This window comes from Phacochoerus africanus, chromosome 7, assembly GCF_016906955.1.
Source record: "Phacochoerus africanus isolate WHEZ1 chromosome 7, ROS_Pafr_v1, whole genome shotgun sequence".
NCBI classification, from domain to species: Eukaryota; Metazoa; Chordata; class Mammalia; order Artiodactyla; family Suidae; genus Phacochoerus; species Phacochoerus africanus.
Genome location: NC_062550.1, coordinates 8,180,090 through 8,202,844, shown reverse-complemented (window position 1 = coordinate 8,202,844; position 22,755 = coordinate 8,180,090). Strand labels below are relative to the sequence as shown.

General features: G+C 43.6%; 1 protein-coding gene across 4 annotated transcripts in view; it reads left to right on the top strand.

The window, feature by feature from the left end:
• TNRC6B (trinucleotide repeat containing adaptor 6B) overlaps positions 1-22,755 on the top strand; it is a 246,590-nt gene that overhangs the window by 64,733 nt on the left and 159,102 nt on the right. For all 4 annotated transcript variants that reach the window (XM_047786192.1, XM_047786193.1, XM_047786191.1 and 1 more), the window contains exons 2-3: positions 3,396-3,469; positions 9,174-9,264. In XM_047786192.1, the coding sequence (XP_047642148.1) occupies positions 9,220-9,264 (45 nt within the window). In that variant the 5' untranslated portion in view covers positions 3,396-3,469; positions 9,174-9,219. The remainder of the gene's footprint in view (positions 1-3,395; positions 3,470-9,173; positions 9,265-22,755) is intronic.

The following is a 22,755-nucleotide window of genomic DNA, read 5'->3' as shown; positions in this document are numbered from 1 at the left end:
CAGGTACCAGATCTGAGCCTTGTCTGTGACCTACACCACAGCTCATGGCAACACTGGATCCTTAACCCACTGAGTGAGGCCAGGGACTGAACCTTGCGTTCTCATGGATACTAACCAGGTTCGTTTCCACTGAGCCACAACAGGAACTCCAGCTTGCATTTTTTGAAATGAGAATTAAAGTTAAATTTAGAAGAATCATGCTAAATAATAAAATTGAAAATTAACTCATCATATCAGAGGTGTTATTAGTAAAATAGTTTATTAAATATGTATTTCTTTCAACTTGCCATATTCTCTGTGAAAAATTCAGTTCTAATTACATCCTGTGAATTTGGTTACGTACTTGGCTGTGGAAGAACTCTTGAAGTCTCTTTGAAGCTTCGCAGGGCCTGGGAGTTGACTTAGTCCAAGAGCCACTGAACCTTCTCAGCGTCTGTGTGACTTTCAAGACAAGCCTAGTTGCTCTGCCAGAGAATAGAGGAAACTGAAGCACTCTGGATAGGTTACTGCTGTGGCTGTACCTGATTGGGTGGAAGGATTACGGTGTAGCTCTGAGCATTTCAGAATGATGTTTGGAAGGAATTTGCCATCACTCCTACCTGAGAAGGAAAACAGTGCTCTATATACCTTCAACCAGACACTCTTAAATATTTTTTTAGCATTAAATTTTGTGCTTGTCTTGAATACGAGTGCATCCGATACAGAGGTTCATAGCCCTGCAGAGAAAGTCATGAAGCTGTTCTGTAAAAATTGGTTTCCAGAGGACTTGGAAAACTGCCCAGTTTCCCCCACCTGCCTCTCCTCTGCTTTAATTCCTTTTCCCTCCCTGGACCCCGGCAAGCGTCTGGGACCATCTGCCCAGCAGGCGAAGGACAGAGCTGGCCACGGTGTCCTAAGCCTGTGTGTTAGCAAGATATGTAATAACGGGCTGCTTTAGGTTGTTGGTACACAATTTAGACTAGAGATAAGCCTAGAGAAGAATGTTTAGCCTGGGCAGAAACTCATCTGAATAGAGAACTGAAAATTAGTCCATCTTATCGTGATGGTCTGCAGTTGACAAAAGGTTAAAGAATCCCGTCTTTCTCAGAGATGCTGAGCGTCACACGTAACCACGTCATTTACATCCTCTGTGAGGGCCAGACCCATCCTGGAAGTTGCAGCTACGCTTCTTCAGCTCTGCCCAGTGCCGTTTAATGTGGAAGTGTCCACACTGCAGTACTGGGTTACGGGGATCACGTCAAGATTCAGCTCAGCTTATGTTTATGAAACTCACCCCTGATACCAGGTTCAAAGATAATGTAAGACCCACGAAGTCCTTGTGGTCAAGGAGTTCTGTCGCGTGAATAAAACAGACCCATGGATGTTACCAGTGGTATATGGTGTATCTCAGAGGAGGCACACTTAGTGCAGCCAAGAAGGGTACAGAAAACCTTCGGGGGGTAACCCCTGAGGCAGACCCTAAAAGAGGAGTAGGAGGATTAGGCAAAGGGCCCTCAGAGACAATAGTGCCCATCCTGTGAGCCAGGAAACCAGGTGCAGCCCATGTGACTAGAAGGTGAAGTGATGATGGGACCAGAGAGATGCTGAGTCTTACCCTTGGGGTAATGGGTAGTTATGGATTGAATTTTGGCAGTGATGTACTCAAAGCTCAGATTTGCTTTTTAGAAAGGAAGATTGCCGGGACAACAGGGTATATCATAGGAGATAAAGGCAATACTTAAAATGTTACTACTATCCCAGCACCATTCCAGCAGAGATTTATTCATTCAAAAACTGTTTTAAGAAAAAAGCTAAGGTGGAGGTATAACAGATAAGACGGCTGCAAGATGCTTTCAGGATGCACTAAAACACCACCTCAAACATCATGACATAACGTAGGACTGAAACTCTCCTTTATAATCCGTAGCCGTGGAGAATGGAATGTACTTTCTTGGACAGAAACATTAAGTTGATTGTGAAACTAGGGGGCCAACTTCCAAATAGTGACAGGCTTTCTGACAGCAGTGCGGATGCTGATCACAGATGAATTTCTGCCGAGTTTGTCCAGCATTGTTTTGAATACATTCACACACACAGAGGTCCAACCTTGAGCAGAATTTCCTTCTAGCCTTTGTTTCTGCCATTGCACAATGAGAGGACTGGCTTGGGAATCTCTAAATGTCTAATAGTAAATGGCTGTCATTTCATGTATATTCATATATCTGCATATTCATATATATGAGTATATATTTCATATGTTTATAAAGAGAAAGGTACTATACTATGAAATTAAATTTTTACTCTTATTTATTAGCAACTCGCTATCATCTGATATGATTTTGAAGAGGGCATTTAATTGGAAATGGATTGGGGGGTAACAAGAATAGGCCTAGGAATACTAGCTAAGAGACCTCTACGACAAAGAAATGATGACAGTAGTTAGGAGTTTCCTGGTGGCTCAGTGGGTTAAGGATCTGGCCTTGTCCCTACTGTGGCTCAGGTCACTGCTGTGGCACGTGTTCAATCCCTGACCCAGGAACCTCCACATGCCTCAGGCACAGCCAAAAAAAAAAGTGATTATGAGACATCTTCATGTCAAATGGAGAAGTTGAAAAGACAATTTGGTATTTTCCTGGTTGAACAAATAAGGTTAAACAAATAGTAAAGGTTTGATGTTGGTTTTAATGTTTCTTCAGAAAGTATTTTAATTCACATTCCTTTATTTATTTATTTATTTATTTAAGGGCCACACCTGTGGTATATGGAATTTACCAGGCTAGGGGTTCCAATCGGAGCTACAGGTGCAGGCCACAGCCACAACAATGCCAGATCTGAGCCTCGTCTGTGACCTACACCACAGCTCACCGCAACACCAGATCCTTAACCCACTGAGCAAGGCCAGGGATCAAACCTGCGTCCTCATGGGTACAAGTCAGGTTTGTAATTCACTGAGCCACAACAGGAACTCTGTTTCACTTCCTTTTTAAATTTATTTAATATTTGACTATGCCCACAGCATGTGGAAGTTCCCGGGCCAGGGACTGACCCCAAGCCACAGCAATGACAGCGCTGGATCCCTAACCTGCTGTTCCACCAGGAAACTCTGTCAGTTCACATTCTTGATAACCACTCACCTTTACTGAGCATCTGGCTGGTGCCCTGCCCTATGCTAAGTGTTTGCACATATTTCATTTAAACTTCCGAAGAACCCTGTGAGAAACATGCTGTTCGTGTTCCCAGTGTTGAATGAGGAGGCTGAGGCCTGACAGGTCATGCCACTGACCCAAGGGGCAAGAGCTGGTAGGTGGAGAAGCCTGGATTTGTACGAGGCTGCCTGCGTTCAGAAGCTGGGCTCTGCTGCTTACCATGCGTCTTCCATGAGTATGAAGTTCATGGTGATTTTCTTCTCTTTTCAGGGTTTTGGTTTTTGCACTGAATGTAGTCTAGACTCATTGTCACGGGCTTGTGTTGCCCCAGGATACTGTCAAAGGTAAGTTTTTAAAATCTGTATCCATCGTGTATTGACAATGAAATGGGAGAGTCTTTATCTTCAAAAGAACAAGAGTACACTTTGATGTTACTGCCGCTTTCCTGAGTTCTTACAGAGGATGTTTCACACACCAGCCCTTTGCATCTCTACCTCACCAGTTCCCTTTAAAAAGCACCTGTACTTAGACCGACACTGCCGTTTGGTGCCTCATCCTTTTATAAAGCTAGAATTTGTTATTAGATACAGCAATTTCACAGTGACACGTGAGCGTATTTTAGCTTCTCTGCTTCTGGCCCCTGCCTGCCGCAGCCTGGAGTCCACAGCACTGCTGGAATCGGCTTCTAAACCATAGATTTGCTCGCGTTGCTCCTTTGCTCAAACAGCTTTCGTGGCTCCCAGTTGCTGCAGAAGTCAGGCTTGTGAACCCCTGCAAAACCTAAATCCAGTCAACGTGTCTGGTTTTTTTAGTAAACCCCTGTCCGTAAACCTTACCAACCATTTTCTGTTTCTACAACTAGATGTATGATTAGTTTTTACAACTTTGTGCCTTGGTGGATGCTTTTCTCTTTGCTTAGATTTTGGAAGAGGGGAGAAGAATGCAGTTACTTTATTCTTCCATCTTGAGTCTTTCCTATTTGTCTTCTCCCAGTCTCTTTTGGCAGAATTTCTTTTTCATCTGTGTTCCAGCAGGGCCTTTTATTATTATAGCAATAAAGCATTCATTATTTTACATTAGAGTTATTTATCTGTATCTATCTCCTTTACGAATCTTTAAACACTTTGAGACTGCATGGAAAGGAGCCATTTTGTTTTTTTAAGTGCCTCTTGGCTGCTCCTGGACACCTTGCTGAGTGCTATACATATATTATTTAACGTAATCTTTGCAACACATCCTCCTAACCAGCTTTATGGGTGAAAACAATGAAGATTAGAAAGTTAAATCACTTGCACCAGATTACACAGCTAATAAACCAAAAATAATGATTCTGCTCTTTCAAAGCCAAAGCTCATTCTCCCTCACCACACTCGTCCAGCACCATCTGGCATGTGAGGGGGACCCTGTAAATATTTGTTCAATGGATGCCTATTGCAATTTAAATAAAAGATTTGAGTTGATCAGTTCGGTCATTTTTACAAAGAAATTTATTGAATACTTACTAAATAGAAGGTACATAGTTTTAGGTAACCTACGAATATGGAGATTAGTAAGATCTAGTGTCTGCTATCAAAGGGTTCATAATCTACTAAGAGAAGCATCTATGCAAGTGAATACACCCCGTAAAGTGTTACAGATCCTATAATAAAATTCAAGCAAGACCCACCGGGGACACGGAGGAAGGAATCAGCAGTTCTCCCTAGAGATGGGTCAGGAATTTCTTCATAAAAGCTGAGTTTTGGGTGAGGAGTAGAGTGTTCCCTGATGGTACGAGGGAAGGGAAAGGTGAGGGAGTAATACGGAAATGTGGAAGCCTGAAACAACCTGTCATGTTTATGACACTGTAAGTTGTTCCGCATAAGTGAACCAAGGGAATGAAGAGGCCTTGACCAATGACGCGAGAGAGGCAGGTGAGGCCTGGATCCTGGAGGGCTTTGAACATATTGACGTATTTGCCAACTCGTAGAGAAGACGGGGCACAGAGGCCGCGTGACATTCTCCTACTTGTCCATTAGCATCTGTTGAGGTCTGTCGTGCGAGTGTCAAAGCGCCATGCCTGGTCAAGACCGTCGGTCACTTATGACCTGGGGCACACAGGTAACGGCTCTGAGGTGAATCCACGTGCAGAAGCAGATGCTTGCGTTGTCACGTCACCTTTGACAGCTCGACCCGCACTTGTTCATCCTCTAGCTGACTTGCACCGCGGCCGACTCTGCCTTGACTTCTCATCACACTGTTAGCCCTGGTGCACTGGACCCTTTGTCACTCTCCAGGTAGATCCCCCAGCTTAGCCATGTATTTTTGCGTCACCTACTCTTTTCACCTTCCTTTTTGTCCAAAGGGCAGTAAAACTTAGACCCTTAGACACAGCTCTAAGCCACACCTTCAAACAAGAATGTCATCAAGGCTCTTTCAAGAAACACATTGAGAAACATTAAGAGTAGTTCAGAAAAAAAAACAAGAAAAAACTGAGATCAAGGAGTTCCTATTGGGGCTCAGCAGAAACGAAACCATGAGGACGCAGGTTCAATCCGTGACCTGGCTCAGTGGATTAAAGATCCAGTGTTGCCTTGAGCTGTGGTGTAGGTCACAGACACGGCTCGGATCTGGCATTGCTGTGGCTGTGGGGTAGGCCTGCAGCTGTAGCTCTGATTTGATCCCTAACCTTGGAACCTCCACATGCTGTGGATGTGGCCCTAAAAAGCAAAAAAAAAAAAAAAGAGAGAGAGAAAGTAAATTAAATAAAGGGCATCAATATGATATATGGTGAGAAACCTAACACAAACGATTGAAACAAAGAACGTCACTGGTTTTATAGCCCATGTTGAAATTTGGCTGCCTTGCAGCTTGCATGCAGCAAATAATTGTTGCACTTACTAACATCTAAAAGGCCAATGTGAAGAACGTCTCTTTTCCCTCAAGTCCAATCATTGCCTCAGCCAGGCCTGCTCAGGAAAAGCTGTGCCTGCCTAATTCAAGGTCAGGCAGCAGCCTTCTGTACTTTGAAGTCACCCAAGCCTGCTAATGCCCTGTCCCCTTTGCTGAGGCCAGCACAGCTGGCATTTGCTCGCTAGGCCAGAGTGGCCAATGTATGCTGAGGCCACTTGCACAGCTGACATTTAGACAAGCTTTCAGTATCACCACCACCACTACCCCCGTGACCAGCTGTGACTTGTTGCTCTGCTGAGGCCGGCAGAGCCCCAAGCTTTTCCTAAGGCCTCTGTGCCTGGTGTATGCATCCTTGTCTCTATAGAAACAGCCACATACCTGAAGACAGAGTTGCCATAACTACAGTTACCACTAAGATCAAAATACAATGTGGCCTGTGCTTTATAAACTTCTAATTTGGCCTCAGTAGGTAAAAAGCTAGGTATAACCATGTAAAACGCTACAAGGTCAAAAAACTTTGCCCAGTCCCTAAAAGACCAAGGCCCCAATTCCTGGCCCCAGCAGAAGCCTCAGAAATTCTACATGTTGCTTTCTCCCCAAATTTTGCTTCATGTCTATTTATTAAGACTCTAGTCTCAGGCACCAGGTTAGGGTCTTTGAGAGACTGAATAAATAGCACTTTTCCCCTTGGCTATACCAGTTGAGGAATGAAAGAGTAGGGCATTTGGGAGACTGAGATATCATCTTTATTACTAATAAAGCTGAACTGGAGAATATGGCTTACATCAGTAGGGAGGAGAACAGAGTCGTAACTCTGCATCTCAGAATTCAACAGGCTAGTCACAGGTCACAGAGAGGCACCTGCATTTATGGCTGTAAGAGCAGAGCACAGCAAGGGCTTCTGGGGGCTTCCCAAGGGAAGGGAGAAGGGCGGAGCACACGTACCTGGTTTCTCCTCTGAACTCGCCCTTCAGGCAGGATCCCGTACCTCCCCTGGGCGAAGTGTGTGGTTGGAGAGGCGCCAGGAGAGGGGAGGAAGCCTTCCTCCCTCCCAGCACCGCGTTCAAATGGAAATGGCTCGAGATAATGGAGGTGTCTTTCCTGGTCACCTGTGCCTACAATGTATCATCTGTGAAATATGATCTCCTGTTTCCTCAAGTAGAATGAGAACTTTAAAGACTTTGCCTAGTATTTGTGTACCAGATCTTCTTAGTTATATCATGGAGTTTTTCCAGTGCTGTTGATTTAGTTTTCATAGAAAGAGTAATTCTGCTTTTGCACAGATGAAAGGCAAAACCAACTAGAGAAAGCCTGTTTCACTTGCTGTGAGCATCAGTTACATGTTTTACAGGAGAAACGGACAGTGTGGGTACACGTGGCGTGAGTGAATGGGGGTTGATGAAGAGAGCTTCCACTGGAATGGACTTGCAGTTGCCAAGGGGGAGGGGGGAGGGAGTGGGATGGACTGGGAGTTTGGGGTTAGTAGATGCATACTGTTAAATTTAGAATGGATAAGCAACAAGGTCCTACTGGAGCACAGGAAACTATATCCAATCTCCTGGGATAGACCATGATGGAAAATAATATAAAAAAAGATTGTATATGTATGTGTGAATTGTGTGTATATGTATATGAATGATTGAGTCATTTTGCTGTACAGTAGAAATTGGCACAACATTGTAAATCAACAATACTTTAATAAAAAAATAAAAAGAGCTTCCACTGAACCAGTATTATAATTCAATTACGTAAATACACATTGGCTCCCCAAAAAAACTCATTAGGTGAGCACACTGGATATTTTGATACCCTTTCCTACCAAACAGGTAAGGAAACAGATTCCCAGAAATACCCTCTTAGCGACGGGTCTTGTGGATGGTTATTGAGAAGCCTGCAGCAGACCCAGGTTTGCCAGGTCCCCAGTCTGCTGCATTCATAAAGATTTCTCTGCACCCAAAAATGATATACTGACAAGCATCTTCTTAGCTTTCATATTTTGTAGCTAGGAGCCCTTTGAAGTATTTGAAAGGTTTTTAAAACATTCATGCTTGTATTATAATGGAGATTTGTTTTGTGTCAGTTAAAATAATTATTCATTAATAATTATGTATTTAATAAATTAATTTGAATGTTGCATAAATTTTCAGTAGTTTTTTTTGGCATGTTTTAATTCATAAAATTTTTAACACATTCTTGACTCATTGACTTTAACACAATTTGACTCATTCTTAAAGGAAAATTTTCTACTTTTTACTGTCTTGCTCTATGAATAGCCTGTTCTCATATAAAAATAAATTAACTGACGTAGTTTATTAATAAGCACAATTGTCTTAAAGAGGTGGGATCAACCATTAGAATACACCTTAATTTCAGTTATAAAATACCATTAAGTGGTTGTTTTTTGTGGGGTTTTTTTTTTTGTTTTTTTGGTTTTTTTGCTTCTTAGGGCCACATGTGTGGGATATGGAAGTTCCCAGGCTAGGGGTCAAATCGGAGCTGGAGCTGCCAGCTTCCACCATAGCCACAGCAATGCCAGATCCGAGCCATGTCTGCGATCTATACCACAGCTGACACCAGATGCTTAACCCAGTGATCAAGGCCAGGGATCAGACCTGCATCCTCATGGTTACTAGTCAGGTTCATTACCGCTGAGCCACAACAGGAACTCCATAGGTGTTGAACATAAATTATAAACCCAGGAAACTTAACCACTTTCAGCAGCCTGGCCTGGTATCCAGGCAATCTGACCGCATCACAGCTGGTCCACTGCTTTACCTAGCGGGGCCTCCTTTCTGACAGGTCAGTGTTTGTCCTGCATGAATTGCTGGAGATTTGCTCTACTGGCTCTACACAAGTCAGAAAGAAGAAAGCAATCTGGACGTGTGTAATACTCCAAGATCTTGAACCTTTCCTAATTATCCTCCCCTAAGGTGGGGAAAATTGCCTCCCTTCCTCTCTGCCTACCTTTCTTACCTAGGATGCACGTGTATGCACTTGTACACACACACACAGACACACGCACATAGATGCACAGATTACTCAAGGTCATTTCTTCCTGGTGTCTGTGGTCTTAGTGACAGAATTTCAGTCTGATCTTTGAAAAAGCAAGTTTTTGAACTCAATTCCTCATGTGTTTTTTTCTCTTCTTATCTCTTTTAGGCAGTATTTGTGTGTTTCTGCAGAGTTTTGCACAGAGTCTGTTCCCATGCAAACCAATGAGGGAGAAGTATCAGAGGAAAGCAGTTCCAAGGTCAGTGAATTAAACAGCAGGGGCACTGGATGAGTAGAGTGGGTGTGAGGTTTTAGGGGAATTTAGAACTTTGATTGATTTAAATTAGAAGCTAACCTAAGATTGAGAAGCATTTTGCTTCTCGGTATCCGTTTTTGTTATACTACATGACAAATTAAAAAAAAAGTTTTTACTGAATTCATAGAAAAATGTGCGAATAATTTATAGACTACTAGCACTTTCTCTTTTAACATTTTATTATGCAAGTTGTATTTATTTAAAAAATTAAAACAGATCAGAAGTGTATAAGGTAAAAAGTGTAAAAAAAAAAAAACCCTCTTATTCCTGCTGCACAGAGGCATCACTGAACGTTTTTTAGACATTTTTAATTGTACATTTTTTTGCCTTTTTTTTGGGGGGTACACCCACAGCATCGGGAAGTTCCCAGGCTAGGGGTTGAATCGAGCTGCAGCTGCTGGCCTATATCCCAGCCGCAGCAACTCAGGATCCGAGCCACATCTGCAACCTATACCACAGCTCATGGCAACACCAGATCCCTGACCCACTGAGCGAGGCCAGGGATTGAACCCGCATCCTCATGGATGCTAGTTGGATTCATTTCTGCTGCACCACAGTGGGAACCTCCTAATTACACATTTTTAAGTGGTAATTGGTTTGGTTTTTCAAGAAAAGCTTGAATGAATACTGTCATTGCCCAACCCTGTGTATAAGTAGCTGTGTGTGTGTTTATTGATGTTTGACTCTGTCTGGCTCCATGTCCTGAATCTCCTTGGCTCTTCCTCCACCTGGTCCTATGGACCCCTCAGCGTCCCCTCCATGTCCCTCTGTCTCCTTTCAAATTGTTTCTAGTCCTTCCTGGGAGCCCTTTGGGTATCTCGAACTGTCCCGGGCAGTGCTCAGCCCCTCTGGTGTTACCTGCCCTGAACCCTCCTGGGGGTGTCCTTTTGCTGCTGCCACTGCTGCTGGTGGGAAGGCTTATTCTTTGACCAGAGCAAAAGTGGGAAGGGGTCAAAATATCACCGGGAACCTCCAAAACATCATGGTAATTGGAAGGAGCCAGGCACAGAAGGTCACATATTGTAGGATTCCATTTATTTGAAAATAGGTAGGATAGATAAATCCATTGACAGAACACAGACGGAAGGTTGCCATGGAGTGGTTGTGGGGAGGGGAATGAGGAGTGACTACTTAATGGGTACGGGGTGTCTGTTAGGAGTGACGAAAATGTTTTGGAACTTCATAGAGGTGTTGTGAATATACCAAATGCCACTGGATTGTTCACCGTAAAATGTTTAATTTTATGTTTTGTGAATTTCGCATCGGTCAACTATTAAAAAACAAAAGAGACAGGAAAAAATGTCTGTGGGTTCCCATCAGATCAGTCCTCGCTGCCTGCTGGCCTCATCCAACACCCCACTAAGTTTTAGAGAGGCCGCTCCCTTCTCTGCTCTGGGTTTCAGAGAAGCACTGCCTGTGCCCTGAGTCTCGGGGTCCCTTGTGAAAACAGCTTCTTTCTGAATCCCCCTCACTGTAGGCCATGTGTTAGGTTGAAAGACAGACATCATCCTGTCCTCTTGTTTAGTTTTATCCCCATCTCACCAGATCGCTTCTTTTTGTGACCAAAGCCAGATCCTTTAGACTTTGATCAGACTCATCTAGATCCTGAATCTCATTCAGGGTTAGTCAGAATATGTGAGAAATGCACACATTCTAGGATTCTCCCCCAACACAGACACAGACACACACACAGACACACACACAGACACACACATGCACACGCACACACACACAGGGGACCCAAAATCCCCAAACCCCAGAATTTCTACGGTGCACATAACCCTTCATCAGAACTCTAATTCAGTAACTTATAATGAGTTATAACATTAAGGAAGACTGGATTCTTGGATCCTCTAGAAAGATGGGTTGCAGTTGGAGGAATGCTTGGCAAGTGTGTAACTAGACCACTATAAAATATTTAATTGTGCCAGAGACTGATTTCACCTTTCTGGGGGGAAAAAAGGACTTCATTTCTTGGTTTTTCTCTTTTTTTGTCTTTTTAGGGTCACACCCATGGCATATGGAGGTTCCCAGGCTAGGGGTCTAATTGGAGCTGTAGCCTCCAGCCTATGCCACAGCCATAGCAACACGAGATCTGAGCCAAGTCTGTGACCTACACCACAGCTCACAGCAACACCGAATCCTTAACCCACTGAGTGAGACCAGGGATCAAACCTGCAACCTCATGGTTTCTAGACGGATTCGTTTCCACCACACCACAACAGGAACTCCTTCATTTTTCAATTATTGAATAGTTTATCAGTTTAGAATCAACTAAAGAATAAGAAAACATTCTTTTTATACTTGCAATTAAGTAGATATTTCCATGATTAAAAATTGGATTATAACTTAATTTTCATCAGTCTTAGTTTAAGTTATATTTTGTGATTTCTTTCTTTCCTATGCTTTTCTTTGTTTAAAATCTTATATTTGAAATGATTTGATGTTAATGCAGGAATTTCTTTTCTTTCTTTCTTTTTTTTTGTTTGTTTTTTAGGGCCACACCACGTAGCATGTGGAGGTTCCCAGGCTAGGGGTTGAATTGGAGCTATAGCTACCGGCCTACACCACAACCACAGCAATGCAGAATCCGAGCCGCGTCTGCGACCTACACCGCACCTCATGGCAACTCCGGATCCTTAACCCACTGATCGAGGCCAGGGATCAAACCTGCATCCTTGTGGATACTAGTCAGATCCGTTTCTGCTGAGCCACGACGGGAATTCTTTTTTTTTTTTTTTTAATGCAGGAATTTGTCATAGTACAATGGTAATGTAATTTGTGGTTTTTCTGTTAATAGAAAAGTTAGGAAAGGTAATTGATTTTGAGAAAAAGTGGGGACTTTTCTATAAAACAATGATTTTGAACTAAATCCATTTTTTAAAATAAATAATTCTTAAGCATGTGTTATTAGGGCATACAATATTAAGCAAGAAAGACATGGTTCTTACCCTGAAGGTGGTTACATTTTAGTAGGAGAAAGAAATATAAATAATGATAATAATTATGGAATACGGTCAGTACTATGAAGAAAATAAAATAATGTTATGTAGAGTGACTGGGAGGACAGGCTTATTAGTTTAGTCAGGGAAGGCCTCTTTGAAAAGGTGGCATTTCAGCTGTGAGGCTGAGGCTGAAGGAGCCCTGTGTAAGGAGCTAGAAGAACAATATTCTAGACAGATGAAACAGCTTCAGAAGCCCTTGGCTTCTTCCAAGAACTATCAGAGATCCCGTGTGGCCAAGCGATGATAGAAGGTCACAGAGGAAGGCAGAGACCTTGCAGGAACTTGATGACCGTGGTGTAGAATTATTCTCTGTAAACTGGGAACCCAGTAAAGGTGATTGAGTTGGAGGTAATGTGATAGGGCTGTATGGATTGATTGCTTGCTTGCTTTTTAGGGCCACACCCTTGGCATGTGGAAGTTCCCAGGCTAGGGGGTCACACTGGAGCTACAGCTGCCAGCCTACACCACAGAAACATGGGATCCGAGCCGCATCTGCCACCTACACCACAGCTCACAGCAGCGCCGGATCCCTGACCCACTGAGCAAGGCGAGGGATGGAACCCGCAACCTCTTGGACACTAGTCGGATTCGTTTCCACTGCACCACAACGGGAACTCCAAGGGCTGGCAATTTTAAAAGGTCACTCTGGCTGCTGTATGGAGAGTGGGTTGGAGAGAGACAAGAGTGGGAGCAGGGAGACCAGGGAGAAGGCAGTCGTAGTCCGCTGCTCAGGTGAGAGAGCACATGGGTTAGCAAAGTGCGTTGATGGGGCAGAAAGGCAGACTCGAGGTGTATTTTGGAGGTAAAACGGTCATGACTAACTTGAGAATGAACTGGAATACTTTGGCTTCATAGACGTCAAGAGGTAAATTTCAAGAACAAGGTGGAATCAATACTGTCAGGTACTTCCCAGAAGCCAAGGAGGTTGGTAATTAAAATGGATCTTGATTTGTTTTTTGAAGAATTCATTAGGAAGAAAGGACGCGAGGAAAACTTCCTGGGGAGATGGAGATGTTCTGAGTCTGAAGGTGTGGCTTACGCAGGTATATCCATTCGTCAAAATTATATTGCTCTAACTTACAGGTTACAGTAAAGTTCCAATTTTCCAGGTATGCTCTACCTGCGAAATCTGTAGAATCATAATAACTGAACAGGGATGAAGAATGGCCAGATGTATGAATGAAACAAGAAGATAGAATGTTGACGACTCTTGGAGCTTAGTGACGGGCACATAGAGGTTCATTTGTATTTATTTCGATGTGCTTAAAATTTTCCATAATAGGAAGATTTTTTAAAAAGAATTTATTAATGGTGTTCAAGAATAAGAGGATAAGAAACCAAGTTTTATGGGTGAACAAGAAGTTAAGTGATTTAAAAAAAAAATAAGAGTTGCGGCTATAGTCTATGACCCAATTTTAGGAAATTTAGAAGTGAAGAGAGAAGAGCAGTGAGAAGGAGGAGGCATTATTAGTTCAAGAGAAAGGTTTTTGTTTGTTTGTTTTTAATGGAGGAGGCCAATGCACATTTGAGGAAAGAGGGAAGAAATGAGTGGAGGAAGGCAGAGTGTGTCTCTGGAGAAGAGTCACCAGATTTGTGAGCTTGAAGGAGCCTGGGGATCCGGGAGGCAGGCCCCTGAGGCCACGGTATTGCCTGAGCTCAGGCCTGACACTGGCCTGGTGAGGGGAGGAATTTGGAAGAGGAAGGAAAGAAAGTAGGTTTCGGCCTTTCTCCATATGGCCTCTGGACTAGATGGAAGTCGTTGTTATTTGGAGAGTCTGGAGTGCGTGCCTGAGGACTTGAAATGATGAGTCTAGGTTTCCTATTAAGGGGGAATTTTTGGAATTGCCTTTGTAGGGAAGGTGCTAAGAATAGCTAATAAGTGAATGGGCCGGGGCAGTTTTGAACATCTCCACGTAGGTGTTGTGAAAAGTGAAAATCAGGGATGCTTGTGACTGGACAGGATTGACAAAGGAAGTCTTCTTGGAGGATTTGGATTTTTTTTTTTTCTTCCTTTTTAGGGCCACCCCCCAGGCATATGGAAGTTCCCAGGCTAGGAGTTGAATCGGAGCTGTAGCTTCCGGCAAATGCCACAGCTGGGAACTCGGGATCTGAGTCTTGTCTGCAACCGACACCACAGTGCACAGCCATGCCAGATCCTTAACCCACTGAGCAAGGCCAGGGATTGAACCCATGTCTTCATGGATACTAGTTGGGTTACTGCTAAGCCACAACGGGAACTCCGGGATGTGAATTTCAGTGTTCCCTTTGAGGAAGTATTCTCTGAAACTGTGTAACATCTTCCATAGCTTTTTTTGTTGTTGTTATTAAGTGATTGGCTGCACCCTTGGCATATGGAAGTTCCGGGGCCAGGGATCAAACCAGAGCCAGAACAGTGACAATGCCATGAAGTTATGCTACAGACCACAAGGGAAGTCCTTCCATAGCTTTTTTTTAGAGATGTTTAAGTTCGGAGATGGATTGGGGATTAAAGATTCTTTAAGAGTTGAGGTGGAGTTCCCTGGTAGCCTACTGGCTTAAGGATCTGTTGTTGTTATTGCTGTGGTGCGGGTTTGATCCCAGACCCAGGAACTTCAGTATGCCCCAGACATGGCCAAAAAAACCCCAAAACAAAATAGTTGGGAGACGTACAGATGTACAGAGTTTAGAAGACTCTGTTTCTTTGCTAGAAAGATAAAAAGCAGAGGATGGCTTCCAAAAGCTGCCGTAGATTGGGCCATAGATAAATCTGTGATTAAGTACAAGTATTCTTTCCATTTTTCCTCGCTTATTTTTTTTCACCTGCCTTCCTCCTTCCCTCTTTCCTTTCCTCTCATTACTTCTGCAAATATTTATTGAGCATCTGTTACATGCCAGGAACTGTGTTGGTTACTGACACAGAGCTGCCTCAGTGAACTGTGTTTTTTCTTTGTTTTAATTGTTGGAGCTCCAAGAATTTTAAGTGGAAGTAAGAAAAAAGAAAGTTAAACTTCATATTAGTTTAGAACTAGCTTTTTTTTTTCTTTTTCCCCCCTCCCCGAATGGTCACTAGAATATAATTTTGTGTGACCTAAAGTACTTTCTCAAACAGAGTTCTGCTGTTGGAGTGAAAGCTTCCATTATAAATACTGGAAGAAGACAAATTTGACCGAGTTATTATTAATGTAAAATTTCAGAAGCCCCTGAATATATCTTTGGAGGCACAGTGACTCTTCCATGTATTTTTCCCAAGGACTACTTCAGGGCTTATTTAATTTCCCTGCTGTGTCCATGAGAGAGAAAATTGGATAGCATGAACCCAGTTACCCATGAATCTGTCTTATTGTTCCACACTTTCAAAAGTTAAATATGAAAATTGTGTTGACCTATCGGAAATCCACAGGTCGGGTGTGTGCTTCATTGGCATAATCCCTTTAGAGAGAGACTCATCTGTCTTGTTTTAGTATTTATGTGCCTATATTGTCACATTAATCTAAAAGCAGATCCTATTTTGCCTGTCCTACGTGGCTTTGACACACTGAATGAAATGATCGGGTTTCTTCGTGCCCGATCTGTGACTTGTGCAGCACATAGTAGGACTCCGCATTACTGGGAGTTTCCGTTCTAACGTGGATTTACTGACACATCTTACAGTTGTTTCTTTACACTGTCCTTTCTGTTTTATTCTTTTTAATTGAGATATTATAAAAGGATATACCTTTATCACCATTCAGTTACTTATTCTGTTAACCTAGACCTTTTCTAAAAAATGAAGGTTTCGTATATATATTAAAATAAACACACGCACACATACCCACCACCACCACACCCTGTTATCTCCCATGACTCTGTAGTTGGCTGGGTCCAGTAGGGCAGTTCTTCTGCTCCAAAGTGGTGTCGGCAAGGGCTGCTGTCATCTGGAGTTCCAACTTGCCAGAAATGTTCAAAGTGGCTCACTTACATGGTTGGCGGTCTGTATTGGCTGCTGGCTAGGAGCTTAGCTTGAGGCTGTTGACCCAAGCATCAAGGACCTCCTACATATGACCTCTCTACGGGGCTTGGGTTTCTCACAGCGTGGCGACTGGGCTCTAAAAGGGAACATTCCAAGCGTGCAAACTGCAGATATATTAAGGCCCAGCCTCTGAAGTCAAAGAGTTTTACTCCCTCTGTATTCTGTTGAATTAAAGTGAATCCAGGGCCACTCTGGATTCAGAGGAAGCAAAAACAGATTCCACCCCCCAGTAAGAGGGCTGGCTGAACATTTAGGGTCACCTGTAATCCACTACACAGTGATAAGAGTATTGGGTGCTAGACTGAAGAGGAGGTAATGGCAGAGACTAGATTATTTTAGGCTGAGGAGTTCTAATGATAGGCAGCAGATTTTTAAAGAATGGGAGTGAGATGTGCATTTTACTTTATGATTTACTTTCTTATGATAGCCGATGTTGATGTAGAGGACAGACTAGAATAGCTGTCTTGACCGACACATTCTCTAAAGAGAATCTGTATACTTAAGAATTACCTTGGGGGGAGTTCCCTGGTGGCGCAGTGGGTTAAGGATCTGGCATTGTCACTGCTGTGGCCTGGGTTTGATCCTTAATTCCAGAACTTCCTTTTCTTTTTTTTTTTTTTGTCTTTTTGCCTTTTCTAGTGCTGCACCGGTGGCTTATGGAGGTTCCCAGGCTAGGGGTTGAATCAGAGCTGTAGCCGGCAGCCTACAATGGTTAATGGACACGTAAACCTCATCCGTGGTGATACAGCAGTTGCTCGGGGTGTGGGGGATGGGATTCAAGGGAGGGAGCCTATAGGAGTTTTCTGGGGAGATAGAAATGTCCTGTCTTGACCCCTGTGGTGGTTACACGGGTGCAACCGTATCTAAAATTCATTACATTCTGCCTTAAGGTTTATGGGTTTTTTTCTGTTGTTGAATGATATCCAGTAAGAATAAAAAACAATTTTAGGAGCTTCCACCCTTCTCCTTCATCTGCAAAGATCATTTTGAATATTGATTCTGTCATACAAATATTAGCTGTCCTTCTCAGCTTTATGTTTCAGGAAATAATTTTTTTTTTCTTTTTAAATCATCTCCTGTACCTGGAAGAGGGGCTGGTTGGAAGGGTGTTAACATTTAGAAACTGGACAGGATTTTAATATAGCAGAAAAGGAAAAGGAGAACCCAAGGATACCATCAGGGTTTCAAGCTAAATGACTGGGAGGATGGGGATGCCAAATAGGAAACACAAGAAGGGTGTGGGAGGAATGGGACTAGTTCTGTATGGAAAGTGCAGAGTTTAAGACGGTGGCAAGCCATCCACAGGTGCCTGTCAGCCAGGTGAGAATACAGGGCTGGAGGCAGGATAGGCGAGGGCTGGAAATGTAGAATTGGGAACCACTCAAATTTAACAGTTGAAACTGTGAGATTAGATGAGATTGCTGTGGCAGGATGTGAAGAGAGAGGTCGGAGGATAGAACCTGGAGAAATCAGTGCTTAGAGAGCAGAAGAAAGAGAAGCCGAGATTAGCACATTAGCCAGCAGATATTTATCAGACATCTTCTTGTGCCCAGTTTACGATGAATAAGACATTCAGAGGAGTTCAAACTACCTTAAGGAGTTTGCAGTCTTGGTGGGTGGAGACAGACAGCAAAACACATAAATAAGTGATCCCTTCTGATAGTGTATGTGTTACACTAGAGAGTGACTGGTGGATACGGAAGCTCTTTTCGTTGCAGTGGTCAGAAATTGAGTTATCGCTTTAAAGAGATGGCGCTTGAGCTGATGCCTAAATGATGTGAAGGGAGCTTTCTTGAACAACATGAGAGAAGAGCTTTCTGAGTCAGAGGAAGACATGCAGAGGCCCTAAGATTGGGCGAGAGAGAAGAAGAGAAATGGAGAGTGTCCTCCAGGACAAAGCAGATTTTCAGAGGGGTTGACATGGCTCCTATGTCAGATGTTACTTATAGGTCAAGGGGAAGGAAGGACCCGGAAAGGAGAATCTACCGAGGAATAAAAAGTCATTGAGAATTGAAAGCAGGGACTCAGATATTTGCTCACTTGTGTTCGTAGCAGCATTGTTGACAATGGCCGAAAGGTAGTCACCACCCAGTGTCCATCGACCAGACAAATGGATGACCAACATGTGATGTATCCATAAAATGAAATATTATTCAGCCTCGAAAGGAAGGAAACTCTGACACATGCCACGGCATGGATGAACCTTGAAGACTTTGTGAAGTGAAACAACCCGATCACAGAAGGATAAAGACCGCATAATTCCGCTTATCTGAGGTCTGCTTGAAGCGGTCAGATTCGCGGAGCACAGCGTGGGGTTGCCAGCCGGGGGCTGGAGGGAGAGGCAGTGGAGGGTTACTGTTCAGTGGGTACGGAGTTTCAGTTTGGGAAGAGGAGATAAGTTCTAGAGATGGTGGTGGTGGTGGTAGGAAAACAACGGGAATGTGCTTTGTGCCACCGAACGGTGAACTTAAAATGGTTAAGATGATAAATTTTAATGTTTTGTATATCTTAGCACAGTGTTTTTAAAAAGTCATTGGGGGAGTTCCCATCATGGCGCAGTGGTTAACGAATCCGACTAGGAACCATGAGGTTGCAGGTTCAATCCCTGACCTCACTCAGAGGGTTAAGGATCCGGCGTTGCCGTGAGCTGTGGTGTAGGTTGCAGACACGGCTCAGATCCCTCGTTGCTGTGGGTCTGGCGTAGGCCGGTGGCTACAGCTCCAACTTGACCCCTAGCCTGGGAACCTCCCTATGCCGTGGGAGCAGCCCAAGAAATGGCAAAAAGACAAATAAATAAATAAATAAATAAATAAAAATTAAAAAGTCATTGGGGCTTTAGTTGCTGGACAAGATGGAGTATCAGGAACAGGATTTACCCTCCCACTAGAAATAACTGTTTAGCAAATATACAGAAGGTACGTAAAACAGTGGTTTTCGAGACAGTGGACATCGGGTATTGAAGGACATTGCTCACTGAGAAATGGAAAACAGGGCGAGTCCTCCGACCAGCCCAGCGTACTTGCGTGAGAGAGCTTCGGCCTCAGTGCGGGGAAGGAGATCCAGGCAAAGCCCAGGGGCCCCTCTCAGTTGAGGCAACACTGCTGAGTGTCCAGGAGACCTGAGCAGCCAGTTTGCCAGACAGAATCCTGGAGAGAGCTGCTCTGAGAGAGAACTCTGGAGATTTGTGCAGGGGTCACCCTGAGTTCAGCAGAGTACTTTTTGGCACAGGCATGTGTCTACTCAAGGCTGGGGCAGGAGGGGGCCCATCCAAGAGGATTAGAAGGAATGGAGTCTAGCACTCAAACAGTGCCCGAAATTGTGCCAGTTTCTACAGGCTGGGAAACCTCCTAATGCCTGGAGCATTATTAGGACACTCTGCAGTAGTGCTGGTGGACGTCTCACCTCAGTAGTGGGGAATATTAGCTCTAACTAATTATTAAGTCTGGCTTAGCAAATCCTAACAGCAAGACCCAGAAGGAACACGCTGTTTCAAAGTAATTTCACTGCATCTCAGAACAAAGCTTAAAAATATTCATAGGGATACAAAAATAGTCAGAACCCAGAAAAAAATTCTCAGAGTCTGTTATTCAAAGCAGAGATTTTCAGGCATGTAAAAACCAGGAAAATACAAACATGGCGAGGAGAAAAATCAATTGAAGCCAACTCACAGTTGACACAGATGTTAGAATTAGCAGACAAGAATATTAAAATACTTGTTATAACTGTACATCAGATGTTCAAAAAGTCAAGCAGAGACATGGAAAATATATTTTTTCAAAGACCCAAATGGGGAGTTCCTATTGTGGCGCAGTGGAAACAAATCATATCCATGAGGATGTGGGTTTGATCCCTGGTCTCACTCAGTGGGTTAAGGATCTGGTGTTGCCGTGAGCTGTGGTGTAGGTCGCAGACACAGCTCAGATCTGGAGTGGCTGTGGCTGTGGCCGGCCGCTGTAGCTCTGATTGGACCTCTAGCCTGGGAACTTCCATATGCCACAAGTGCAGTCCTAAAATGCAGGGGGAAAAAAAGACCTAAATCAAATTTCTAGAGTTTCACATTGGTCCATAGCCTGGTCCTGCCAGCACTGCAACAAAGCATTGTGGGCTGTGCCCTGGGATCCAGCTCCATCCAGGTCTAAGCTCCGCTCTGAGGGGCCGCATTGCTGTCTGAAGCTCATCATCATACTCTTCACACTCAGTTATCCTGCCTCTGCAGAGGGAGCTGCGTGTGCCAAGGTGTGGAGTGGAGAAGGCATTTGGAGACCTTTAAGGCTTTCAACCTCCTAGGGGCACAGGGAAAATGTGTCTGTAGAGCTGAGGTTGGGGAGGTGAGCCACACCTGTCCAGAGCACCACTTGTATAAGCCACCCAAGGATGTTGGACTGGCCTCTTTCTACCTGGGGGTTTAGGGGGGCAGTGCAGCAAGATGGCCAAAGTCCACCAAGAAACTCACCCTCTCCCACTGAATGGTATTAGGACTCCAGTGGGGCTGTTGATGGAAGAACTGTGTTTCCCAGAAGCTCCTGCATCCAGGTGTAGCCAGGTGACTGGCTCTCAATCAGTCAGTGGGATGCTGGTGATAAAGCTGTGCCTCTAAGGTCCGCAGTCTATAAGCAGAGAAGTCTGGGTCCTAGGGACTGGCAGGGACATAGAACGGGACGAACATGGGCTTCTGAATCACCACCTGCAGGAAAAGCACCTGCTGTAACCAGGGTCACTAACCTGGCCCCTTAGCTATGTGGGATCTATTGTTAGACTTCTGGGGGAGAAATTTTCTAGAGTTGAAGACTATAATATTTGAGATGAAAAATATACTGGATGGGATTGTGGCAGAGTAGGTATTGCAGAATAAAAGATTAGTGAACCTAAAAAATTACCCGTAGAAACTATCTGACATGAAACACAGAAAAGAGGAGTAAAAACAAAAAAGTGAAGAGTATCAGTGTGTCCTGGGCAACTTCCATCAGCCCAGTGCACTTGTAATTGGAGTCTCTGAAGAAGAGGGAGGGGGGCAGAAAAATATCTAAGAAATAATTTCCCAAATTTGATAAAAACTGTAAACCCACAAGAGCTCCTACTGTGGCGCATTGGGATTGGCGACATCCCCTCAGTGTCAGCACACAGGTTCAATCTCTAGCCCAGCACAGTGGATTAAAGGGTCCAGCCTTGCCACAGCTGTGGCGTAGGTCACAGCTGTAGCTCAGATCTGATCCCTGGCCCAGGAACTCCATATGCGGGGCGGCCAAAAAGAAAACAAAAAACAAACCCACAGATACTCAGCCAAAAGGCTCAGTGTGCCTGAAGCACAAGAAAAACAGAAAACCACAGCAAAGCACATCCTAACTAAATTACTCAGAACCACTGATAGAGAAAATCTTAAAACCAGAGGAAAAAAAGACACACTATTAACAGAGGAACAAAGAACTTCTCGTTGGAAACAATACAAAGAAGAAGACAGAGGAGCAACATCTTTAAAGCACTGGAAGAAAAAAATTGCTAACCTTGAATTCTATAACCAGTGAAAATTTCTTTGAAAATTGAAGGCTAAAAATTGAATTCAAAGGCTGTTTTAGACATATAAAAGCTGAAATAATTTATCACCAGCATACCCGTACTCTAAGTAATGTCAAAGGGAGAAGGAAAATGATGCCAGATGGAAATATGAATCCACACAAAGGAATGAAGAGCTCAGAAAGTGGAAACTACATGGGTGAATGTTACTTAAATCTCTTTGAAAGAGAATTGATTGTTTGAACAAAATAATACAAATGCATTGTGGATTTGTAACATTTCTATCTGTGAATCATGCAATAACAGTGGCATAAAGGCCTTGAGGGAGAAAATAGTAGAATGCTATTGTAAGGTGCTTAGATATGAATTAGTATGATTTCACTTGAAGAAAAGAGAATAATACGTGGTTGATCCTTGCACCATGGGGGTTGGGGTCCTGACCCTCTGAGCGGTCAAAAACCCAAGTATAACTTGTAGTCAGCCCTCCCTGTACTCGATTTCTCCATGTCTGGGGTTCCTCCCCATCCACGACTTAACCAACTGGAGATTCTGCAGTCCTGTAGTGTTTATTACTGTTGGGAAAAAAAATCTGCCTATACGTGGACTTGTACAGTTCACACCTGTGTTGTTCAAGGGTCAGCTCCAGCTCATCCTGTGAAGCCAGCATTGCTCTGACACCAAACCAGACAAAGACATTGCAAAAAAAGAAAACTACAGATCAACATCTCCCATGAACATAAATGCAAAAAGTCTAAAACCTCATGTTAGCATCCTGAATCAACAGTATGCAAAAAGGATAATATGGGAACAGGTAGGGTCTCTCCCAGGAATGTAGGGTTGGTTTAATTCAAAATCAATGTCGTTCATCACATTAACAAAGTAAAAAAGAAAAACCATATGATCAACTCAACAGATGCAGAAAAAGCATCT